The 12,481-nt window shown below is 35.3% G+C and overlaps 1 protein-coding gene across 1 annotated transcript in view; it reads left to right on the top strand.

Moving 5' to 3' along the window:
• Positions 1-12,481, top strand: part of cv-2 (crossveinless 2) — an 82,467-nt gene that overhangs the window by 54,706 nt on the left and 15,280 nt on the right. The window contains exon 4 of the mRNA XM_034983731.2: positions 7,841-8,111. Within this exon, the coding sequence (XP_034839622.1) occupies positions 7,841-8,111 (271 nt within the window). The remainder of the gene's footprint in view (positions 1-7,840; positions 8,112-12,481) is intronic.

The raw sequence follows: 12,481 nt of genomic DNA, 5'->3' as shown, positions 1-12,481 counted from the left end.
ACTTTATAATAATTTAAAAGTCCAAAAACAATTTACCTTCCTGATATTCGAAAAATACTTACTGTATGTTATATAGGTACTTTATAGAACTAAAACTACTGGATAGATCGGGACAGAGCTATTATGACGTAGGCATCCGCTAAGAAAGGATTTTCTATATTCAACCCCTAAGAGGGTGAAACAGGGGCTTGAAATTGGTGTAGTCCACGCGGGCAAAGTCGCGAGCATAAGCTAGTTATATTATAACATAAATCTCTGACGTAGGGTCGCATTTATGGCTACTGTCCCAAAGTTTGGCAATAAAAAGTAAAAGTGTGCAGTGAAAATGAAGGTACGACGATTCGAGTCAAGTGATTGCGCAAAGTCCAGGAAACAGGGAATATCGGGCAACTGTCAGTTATTACTATCAGCACTACGGGAAGTGGCGTAGCGGTCGTGAAATAAAATAAGTACACTAAGTAGGTACATTATATTACTAGCTTATGCTCGCGACTTCGTCCGCGTGGACTACATAAATTTCTACTGCCTATTTTACTCCCTTAGGGGTTGAACTTTCAAAAAGTAAGTGATTTTCCGCGGGATTTAAATAAATTAAATCCACGCGTACAAAGTCGCGGGCATCAGCTAGTGATTATTATAAGTAAGGAGAACCACAGAATATAATATAATAGTACTACGCAGAACAATGAAGCAAAAGCTCTTTGTTGCTGTAAGTCGGTATAGGTATAGGTAAGCTTCGCGAACTTCCGTTTCGCACTATGCAGAAGTAAGCACAACTCACTATGCAAGTTTGCATATTTTATCTTATACTCAGGGAGATCATATTACACACTTCCTTAGTAAGTATATTATGTATAGTTCGCGACAGGTCGAGATGGCAATCGACGAGGGAACGCCTTGTAGGCTGTACACCCGCACAGCCCCCGCACTAACGCAGTGCGGGCGCGGGTGACGTCCCCGCCTCATACCCTGATTGCCATCTCAACCTGTCGCGGACTATACCTAGTGGTAGAGTCTTGACTTTGTCATCCATACTTGTCCATACCTACTATAATATTATTATAAATGTGAAAGTGTGTCTGTCTGTCTGCCTGCTAGCTTTTCACGGCCCAACAGTTCAACCGATTTTGATGAAATCTGGTAAGTTAGCTTTAATACCGGGGAAGGACATAGGTTACTTTAACCCGGAAAATTAAAGAGTTCCCACGGAATTCCGTTTTCCATTTCACCAACTTATGCGTAATTTGATATAGAGTAGCTTGCATCCCGGAAATTTATATAGGCAGCTTTTTATCCCGGAAAATCATAGAGTTCCCACGCGATTTAAAAAAAATCTAGATCCACGCGGACGAAGTCGCGGGCATAATCTAGTAAATCATCAGAAGTTCGCCGCTATGGAATAAAATATTTTTCTTTTCATTTTAATTATTTCATTTAGGTACTCATAATTTTTGGGGTACGTCTCGACGTGTCTTATATTTTTTTAGTTTTGCATTTGTTTAAAGTTATTAAAATACTAATTGTGGGAATATGTACACCGTACAAGTACCTAAGTAAACCTATCTAAGTGTCTACATTTATAAATAGAAGATTAGTTAGATTATTCTTACCTTCGACCTCACTGAATAACCAATAGATACATTTAGTACCTACACAAAATTCCAAACTGCTGCGTTAGAAACATTAATCTAAGCTTTTACGCAAATCCTCCTAGACCACAGATAATAAATTAATTATTTCGTTACAGTTATAATTAATATTATTTTGTCTTTCTAATGACATAGTTTAATTAACTTCAATTGGCTTCAATCACCTTCGCGTCTACGAGCCTTATCTTTTGTCGTAGGTATTATGACGAGTCAAAATGACGCGGGCAACGTTGGAAATGTTATGGGTGAACTCACATTCCGTAGACAGTGAGACAAGCTGATAACGCACTTTTCAATATCCGTTGTCTTTGTTAGATAATGATCGATGGACAATGGGTGCATTGTAACTAAAGGTGCTTACACATTATACCTTTTTAGGGTTCCGTACCTACCTCAAAAGGAAAAACGGACCCCTTATAGGATCACTTCTTTATCTGTCTGTCTGTCTGTCAAGAAACCTATAGAGGGTACTTCTCGTTGACCTACTAGAATCATGAAATTTGACAGGTAGGTAGGTCTTATAGCAGACATAAGGGGAAAAATCTGTAAGCCGTGAATTTGTGGTTACATCATTAAAAAAATTAAAATGTGTTCATGAACAAAAATTAGTTTTTTCAACTTTTAAAGTAAGACTACTATATCGAGTGGGATATCATATAAAAGGGCTTTACCTGTACATTCTAAAACAGATTTTTATTTATTTTTATGCACAATAGTTTTTGATTTATCGTGCAAAATGACGAAAAAATACTACTGTACGGAACCCTCGGTGCGCGAGTCTGACTCGCACTTGTCCGGTTTTTTTCTGCGATAACACCAAACAGTAGGATGTGATGCAGCCTAAGGTGTTGCAGACTAAGGTGGAGCGCGCCTGTCTTGAAGGTGCCACGTCGTCACTTCTTTTGGAGGTACCAATATTATAGCAAGAAGGTTGAAGGTGGTACTGTCAGATTGATGATATGTAAAAGTAATTATATCAAATTATTAGTTTCGAAGACAACACGAAAATCCTCAACGGCTAATGAGTACGAGCAAATCAATCACAATCAGGGAAATAAAACAGAAAGTAAGTAGACTTTTACTATGCTTTTAAGATACATAACATAAATGCATCCTATATATTAATTTCCAATTATTATTCTTTCCTATTCGTACTGGGTTCGATTTCGGTAAAAAAGTTTCGGTACCCAAACTTTTCAGTGCAATTCAATATGGGTTTCATTGTTATTCTGAAGATTTTGTAATAAAGCTCTATAAAGCTATAATAATCAACACAATCAATAAAATATTAGTGTATGAAATAAATAAACACGAAGCTGGGGAGGGCCAGCTTGTTTTTAATAAGTAGGTAGGTACCTATTTCAGTTTATTGATATTAATTAGGTACATCATCATGAATTAAATATCGTCCACCACCAGCTAAACGACATTGCGGTTTATTTAATCTGGCCACAATACTTATATTTAAATATTGTTGTCCTGTCGTCAACTCAAATATTTTCCTCAATTAAACTATTTAAGTATACGCTTACACAGATTCTTTAAATACGTAATGTTGTTCCTTTTCTGCTTCTTAGCGTTGTCACGTCTTACGTCAGGGCACAGGGTCTTATCATTATTTTCAAAATGTGAGGAAGAGTCTATAAGTACCATGTACCGGTGGATTTACCAGTTTAAACTAATTTTGAGTAGTTAACTACATAAACCTAGAATAATGATATTGTTTGCATATTACACAGACTGCTAAATTCCTTCGATTTACAGCTTATCCAATTCAAACGTATAAGTAAGTACTAATTAATTTGTTTACTCAAATAATATTCTTGAGAACATTAACACCTCGTAACAAAAGATTGGTAGTAAAACGCTCTAACCCATTTAAACTTTAGCCTTTTATCCTCCATTATATATTATTTTTATGATATTAAACACGAGGTCGCTTGCTCACTAAGGCATACAGTTATTGTTTTTCAATACTTGAACCGATTTTACGGAGCGGCTCTTTGAAGTGAGCTCTAATAGAGAAATATTTACGTTAGCTAATAATAAATGTAGTTAAATCTGTCGACGGAACCATTACTTCATATAATATAGTGCGCATAAAATAGAGCATATTACCCCTGCTCGTTTATTAAAAAATTTTTACAAAAAAAAATAAAAACCGACTTCGTTACACAAACACTAAAAATTGAAAAATAATTTAATTTATTACCGAATATATTATGTATACAAGAGTTAATATAGTTCCATAATAATATTTTTTGGTGCCGGTGCCAATTAGCTTTAGCTGCGCGAATCGTCTAGACTTCATATTTTTATGAGACTCCACAATGGCACCTCATTGGCACCGACCCCAAAAAATATTATTATGGAACTATATTAACTCTTGTATACATAATATATTCGGTAATAAATTAAATTATTTTTCAATTTTTAGTGTTTGTGTAACGAAGTCGGTTTTTATTTTTTTTTGTAAAAATTTTTTATTTCACAATTTTTAGTGGCCCCATGGAATTATGCTATGACTGGTTAAAAGTCTACTGTTTACTAAGCTATTACACTGATCGCGAGCAATTTACTCTTATCCGTTGAGGAGTTCCAGTATCTATCTTCGAAGATATTCATCAGATCTTCACCAAATTGAAATGGGACCAACTTTGAAGTATACCCTTTCAAACAAAAAAAGAATTTTCAAAATCGGTCTAGGCGTTTTCGAGTAATCGGGGAACATACAAAAAAAAAAAAAAAAAAAAAAAAAAAAAAAAAAAAGATTCCGACGAATTGAGAACCTCCTCCTTTTTTGAAGTCGGTTAAAAATAGAAGCAGATGTGTGTCTAATATAACTGATAAATGATCAGAGTTGTTATTAAATAATTATTGGCTATCAACTAATCCCAATATTAATACACGACTGCTTAGAAAGGAGTGAATTTTTTTTCAGTGTTCATGTATGTATGTCTATACCAATTACCACCTATACCTACTTACCTACAATATAATATAACTTATAAATGCCTGAACAGATTTGGGTGTTTGGAGTATAATGTTTAATCAATGGTTTGATTTCTAATACTAATCTGAAGAAAATATAAAAAAATCGACGTTATAGGTACATTGACGTAAGATTTTTACATCTTTATTAAGTACCTAATTGTTATCTCTCAAAGCCACCATGATCCAAACTTCATAATTGCTGATCGTTCCTCCCTTGTGTTGGGGCAATACGCAGCGAAAATTTCAGCTTTTTTATAAGTAGGTATATAGGTAAAATAACGAAGGTCTGGCACGCGCTGGCTCTTAGTCCATAATGTTGCCGTGCATCTTTTGGTTGATGTTTGCAATCACAAAATCAAACCAGTAAGCAAATTACGCTCTGAAATAACATAATGAATAACAGACAGAAATTAACCTTTCAGCACAGGTCGTTTTGGAGTAAGGTAGTGTTAAATCTGTCATGAAAATGAATTAGGATGAAGAATAGATTAATTCGCTCAAAGCATTGTCAAAGTGGAACTAGGTCTTTATTTAAGGGGCCATTAAATATTTAGTTATTTTAATTTCCGATTAACCATCAATTAGTTACCTACTTACTATCTTTTGGTAGGTACCTACCTGTCTTACGAGATAGGTACCTATTGAAAAGTAATTTATGTCCAGTCGGCACACCTGAAACTTATAAAGCGAGAATTGAATAAATTCTACAAAAGTAGGTACTTATAGGTATGTTACATATCCTTTGAATACTCGACAGATAGGTGTGTAGGTAGGTGCATTAACAACGATTTTCTGCTAAATGTATGTTACATATCCTTTGAATACTCGACAGATAGGTGTAGGTAGGTGCATTAATAACGATTTTCTGCTATTTGAATACTCGACAGATAGGTGTAGGTCGGTGCATTAATAACGATTTTCTGCTAAAAATCTTGCATGTAGTACATTATATTTTTGTTCAGGGCTTATAGTAGGTAGGTACCTAATATAAATATTCATCTTAACATTCTATTATAATCAATTACTAGCTGTGCTCTCATTTGGCAAAGGTCAAACACGCGAAAATTATAGTAGCTAACCGTTTATGGTGCGTTTTAGATGTCGTTTTAGCATGAACGCCACATAGTCACGTAGTTTACTCGTTACTAACCGCACTCGAGGCTATGGATATCCCACCGCGGGGCCACGGACACATACACAAATTAGGACACAATGTTTGGTGTTAAAAGTGTACAGATTTGTGTAAATATTGGCCGCCAATATTGATCATGTCTGCCAACCGAGATGTTAATAACAAAATTCCGTCTAATAACAAAAATCCGTCGTCATTCAAATATTAAATAATAATCGTTTCCGTGAGAATACGGTGTTACGAGGGAACGATTTGTCCTGACTGACTGATCTAAATTAACGCACAGCAAAAATTGCTGGGGTTACAAGCTTAAAATTTTGACAGCAAGGCACTCGTACCAAGAAAAGATTTTCAAAAATTCCTCCCTTATGGAGGTTAAGGGATGAAACCTTTTTAGGGGTCCGTACCTCAAAAGGAAAAAAGGAACCCTTATAGGAAGCACTTCGTTGTCTGGCTGTATGTCTGTCGGTCTGTCTGTATGTCAAAAAACCTAGAGGGTACTTCTCGTTGACCTAGAATCATGAAATTTGGCAATTTAGGTGGGTATAGGTCTTATAGCAGGAGTAAAGGGAAAAATCTGAAAACCGTGAATTTGTTGTTACATCATTAAAATAAAATTAAAATGTGTTCATGAACAAATAATTCGTATTTTCAATTTTCAAAATAAGATAACTACATAAATATCAAGTGGGGTATCATAAAAAAGGGCTTCACCTGTATATTCTTAAACATATTTTATTTAATGCATAATCGTTTTTGATGTATCGTGCAAAATGTCGAAAAAAGCCGTTCCTCCCCCCTTATCTCCAAAGTTTAGCATTCGAAAATTCTGTAAAAATGTATGTATATTTCACAGGAAAAATAAAATCAAGGGTCTAAATATCATACCTTTTAAGGTTTCGTACCTCAAAAGGAAAACCGGAACCCTTATAGGAATTAGGATCACTTTGTTGTCTGTCTGTCTGTCAAGAAACCTACAGGGTACTTACCGTTGACCTAGAATCATGAAATTTGGCAGGTAGGTAGGTCTTAGAGCTGACATTCGGGGAAAAATCTGAAAAACGTGAATTTGTGGTTATATCACACAAAAAAAATTAAATTGTGGTCATTAACAAATAATTAGTATTTTCAATTTTCGAAGTAAGATAACTATAATATCAAGTAGAGTATTATATGAAAGGTCTTCGCCTGTGCATTCCAAAACAGATTTTTATTTATTTTTAGTATTTTTTTTTTATTTTTTTTTTGTTAGTAACAAAAAACCAAACCTCTACAAACAAAGTTAGTTTTGCGTTCGGTAAAGTATTTCTTGCAGTTTTACTTTTTCTGTAGTACCATTATGTATTCTGAGGTAGTACGTAAGTATGCACTTGTTGTTTTCCTATAATTTCTAGCTTTAATTGAAAAACAATAAGTAAACATATGATATTATTCCTATTAATCCTATTCTATGATATTATTCCTATTAATGCTAGTATTAATTTATTAAATAACACAATTATTATTTCTAGGAAACCTTCCATATTTAATCAGTTAGGAAGTTAATAAATAATAACATTGAACCATAACTGATAAAATAATAAATAGTAGGTAATTAAAGGAAAATACGCCTGTTTATTTCAAAAGATCATACAATTTGTGCCAAGTTATATCTTTAATAGACTAATATACACTAATAAGGAAAAACATTACTTCCGCATCGCGGTTAAAACGCAGCAAATTATTTTGTTTATATGCTGAACAAAATATTTTATTTCCCTTATGTACATAGCTAGGTATTAAATGAAGTTACACATAGTTAATAAAGGTTTTAATCATAGAATTTTAAATAATATTTTATTAAGACGGTAACTAATTGTTATACTTAGTTGTACTTTTATCGTACTCACAAATTACAATTACATGTTGCGAGCTTATTGTATTTTGTAGAGTGCACTATTTAAAATTCATTTGTCGTTCCTTTTTAGCAATATTTATAAGAAAAAGATTTAGTTTAGAGAAAAACATCCGAAACGACGCCATTGTTCTTTTCTCTACTCTAACAGTTTTTATTTCTTACTTATAGAACGGATTTGTGGAGTGCCGGAAGGGTGCAGAGGAGTGCGGTCTCATGGAGGACTGTGCAGTCGTGATGCCTCGCGAAGGCTGCTGCGCTCGCTGCAAGGGCTGTTGGTATAATGGAACGGAGCACGCTTCGCACACGGAGTGGAACGACGAGGGGAAGCTGCTTCGCTGCGAAGCTGGTGTAGTCACAATATCGCGCCCGGAGTGCTACCTCCCCTGTGACAGTCCAAAGCATCAAAGACACAACCACTACAATTGTCCGGTTTGTGAAGGTAAATTTTATTTAATATTGCAATAGGGTATTTTACCCTTTTTTGAAAAGTGATTTAATGTGATCCTAAAGTGGTAACAAGCCACCAAAAATTTACAAAAATTTTATTCGATCGATAAGTGCAATAAAAACGCATTTAAATTTTGCATTTCTAATTTCACCGCGAAAATGCTGCCCGCCATCTTGTAAAGTTCATGAGCCGTAATGACGTCACTTTATCAAAAAGGAATTTTCTTAGTGAAAGAGTACATGAAGAACTACGTATTTTTTGCAATTTTAAATGAGTAACTTTGTCACACTTTTTTTCATTAATATTTGAGCAAATTTTTCACAAATCAAGCACATAGATAAGAAATAATACACGTATGATAAAAAAAATTAAGCATAAAGAGGTATGATCGAAACAGGATGAACTTACCTTGCATTTTTTCAGAAAAACAGGTAATTAATATATTTTCGTCACTATATCCACGCTATCGTTCCCACCATTACCGAATAATTGCCCAGCGTAGGGCGGGAGATTCTTTATGCAACAAAAGAGGCAAGTCGCGCTATTATTTCAAATAATCGAAAATTGACGAGTGACCGCTTTGCCGGCTATGGCCACTTTACTTTGGGCACACCTCCCGTAGGCAGTCAGAATATTTGTTCTTTGTTAAGACTTCTTATTCTCTTTAGTGTAAGTGAAACACTATTTACAAAATTATGAATAATATCTAAATTAGTAAGGTACCTACCTACTGGTTGAAATAATTCTTTAAAATTAGTACAATAACCAATCGCACAAAAACCAACAAATACGTGATAATGACTTAAAAGAATGCAATCCCATTTTCAAGCTGAGTTTTCCCACCACGAGTTCCAAGGTACGATAAACTTCAACGAATATAATTGCCGGGAAGGGCTGGCGCAGCCTTGTCTCGGAGCGCGCCCACCCAAACGCACACCCAACAAAAAACCCCGTAATCCCATTCAAAAACAAACAAGCCGACATATTACATGCGAACTAAATAAAACCAAAAACGCAAGCAATTTACCTTCGCTCCCAAACTTTAACAAGTTTATTAATTCAAAATCAAATAATAGTAATTTTCGAGATGACGGCACAGAATCGCTTTTGAAAATGGCCGACACATTCCGAGTTCCGACCTATCGTTTTATTGCCTGTATATTTTATTCATTACCCGCTGCCCGGGCAAGAATAACCGAAGGTTTCTTGGACCTCAGCTCTGTTGAATTATTTAATTATTTCGCTTCTTTTTGTGTACTGAGTAAATAAAACATCAAGCACCAATTACTCGAAGGATCAAATCAATAAAATATCTGAAGACAGACTTGTACGAGCAGGAAAAACTAAAACCCAGTCGTGTCGGTTGATAAATATTTTTTAAGGGGAAGTAAGAATATTTTTCTGTATCATCGGCGTTGAATATAGTCTGCGTACGCCCTAAGGAGAACCTTTGTTCAGGGGTGGCCGCGATTCGCCCACACGCCGAGGTTGACAATGGCATAACATAACGCACAAGACGTTGCGTAGTAGCCTATAGCGCGCCTGCAGACAATGGACTCGGCAATAATAACTCGTCTCTCTCAACTCCATACATAACACTCCGATGACTATTATCGGACAATAAAGTGACTTATTGATCTGTTGGTTATTAATAAAAAGTCAGAGTGTTTACTGTTTGTACCTTGTTGTGCGAGCTGAATTATTTTATTGATACGGCATTCAGAGAAGACGTCCAGTCCAGTGCAATAAAAGCTTTATAAATAGGTAATATTTTAAAAGGTATGAATGTAATTATTATTATAATGTAAACACACCATTGTGATAAAGGTTCTCATACCTACAACTTTTCTCTTAACAATGTTCAAAATTCAAAACTCAAACCAGACTACAGTAGCCGGCAAGAAATATTGTACATCGACCTTTAGAATGAGATTTCGGCTTTGTAGAGCGTTGTCTCTGTCACTCATACCTATGTGACGTTTTGTCGGTCTCAACGAGACAATGCTCTACGAAACCGCCTTCTAAAGGTCGATATAGGTACAATATTTCCTGCTGGGTGCTATACTTCTCTTGATAAAGGCTGAAATACTATACTATTTAAAATTGTTTTTCTGTCGCTTGGTATACCTACTTGAATATTTTAAAAAACCGGCCAAGTGCGCAACGAGGGTTCCGTAATACAGTCGTATTTATTCGACATTTTGCACGATAATTCAAAAACTATGATGCTTAAAAATAAATCTAAATCTGTTTTAGAATGCACAGGTGAAGACCTTTCATATGATACCCCACTTGATATAGTTATCTTACTTCGAACATTGAAAATACGAATTATTAGTTCATGACCACAATTTATTTATTTTTGTGTGATGTAACCACAAATTCACGGTTTTCAGGTTTCTACCCGAATGTCTGCTACAAGACCTACCTACCTTTCATGATTCTAGGTCAACGGGAAGTACCCTGTAGGTTTCTTGACAGACAGACAGACAGACAGACAGACAGACAGACGGACGGACAGACAACAAAGTGATCCTATAAGGGTTCCGTTTTTCCTTTTGAGGTACCGAACCCTAAAAAAGGTCGATGTATTTCTGAAATACTATACTATTTAAAATTGTTTTTCTGTCGCTTGGTATACTTGAATATTATACCTACTATACTTTATATTTATGAAATTTTATCCTCTTTTATTTGACATCCAACTCGACAGGAAAGCAAAAAAAAATTCATTGACCTTCACTTTTTTGGATTATTTTTTTGGACTTTTTTGACAAAATCAACATTATGGCGCAACTTGTTCATATAAAATGTAGCTCATAATATCGCTGGGACCATAATAACGAATCTTTCTGATGATTGGCACCTCGTTCATCAAAATTGGCTCAATAATTTAGGCGCTACGGTGGTACATACGTACATATAAACATACATACATAAACTACTAAAATCATAACCCTCCCTTTTGGCTTTGCCATAATCGGATAAAAAGGACCACCCAAAAGATTTGCTGGAGTTTAAATACAGAGTACTCATGCTTAAGACAAAAGGAATGATTTCTACCTAATACATTGTCTTAAGATGAAGATATTATTATGTTCACGGGGGTTCGTTAAAATGACATATAATTGTAATGGTCGGGAAGTCTCCCACGGAGTTTGCGTCTCTATTATTGACCATAAATCAAAAAGTTAACAACCTACTTAAAAGGTTGAGGCGGGTGGGTTTTTGTCTGAATCTCAAAGCGGCCGACGTCTGCATGGCTTGCTTGATCGCCGAGGTGTGCCCTGTTTGTTTGTTTTATCCCAACGGTGCATTAGGCATTTTGCTTCTTTTATTTTATTATCTTATTCTCTTATTCTTTCACGATTACAGCCTTATCAGACTCGAGTGTGCTTTATTTTGTTTTGGGACCGAGCGAAAACTCGTGAGCTCCAATGGATTATTTGTTTGCCTTATTTGATGACATTACAGATACGATTGTGGTGGTTGTTAATAATATACTAGATGATGCCCGCGAATTTGCCCGCGTGGAAATTTGTTTTTTTTTAATATACTGTGGGACTTTGTATTTGATTTTTCGGGATAAAAAGTGGTCTAAGTATGTCCGTTTCCGTTGGCCATTATTATAAACGCGAAAGTGTGTTTGTTTGTCTAATATCTTTTTCACTGCTCATTTATTCAACCAATTTTGACAAAACTTTGTACAGAGATAGTATACATCCCGAGGAATGCTGTTTTTGTCCCAGAAACCCAAGAGTTCCCGCGGGATTCTGTAAAAACTTAAAACAAACGCGGACGTAGTCGCAGACATCATCTAACTCCGTAGCTATTTTATAGGTTTCTTAATACCAAAGTATTTTATCATCGGTGCCTAGTCATATAAAAACCGAGCAGAAATAGGTAGATATTCATTCTGTGTCATGGTTGTTATTCTAAGGTGTCATGTCATTGTAGTAAATTTAAAAGCTCTACAAACCTTTTTTTTTAATATAAACAAAAGCTTACTCATTTGAATTCTTTTAACGTTTCAAGTGCTATCGTTATTATTGGCCATGTCTGCGACGACGGGTCGAGAAATTAAAATAATTATCTTGTGATATACACATGTGGCGTGTAATGAATATTTTATGGCCGTTACATAACTACCTACACTAAAATGACGCCTTATGAGCGGACATTGTAATTTTTTACCGCTGACATCTCTCCATCAGATGTTACATAACCAGCCAATTGTCATTTCATTTATGGTTGCACATCGCGTCCAATTAACTACGTACAGAGTCTTTTAAATTGCAATCGCGTTCCTGCGTCGTGGGACAAAAAAATATTGGATTTTAGTTCCATTCATGATTTTGGTT

The sequence above is a fragment of the Maniola hyperantus genome, chromosome 3, assembly GCF_902806685.2.
Source record: "Maniola hyperantus chromosome 3, iAphHyp1.2, whole genome shotgun sequence".
Taxonomy (NCBI): Eukaryota; Metazoa; Arthropoda; class Insecta; order Lepidoptera; family Nymphalidae; genus Maniola; species Maniola hyperantus.
The sequence above is the reverse complement of the archived record's forward strand: the minus strand, read 5'-3'. Positions and strand labels throughout refer to the sequence as shown.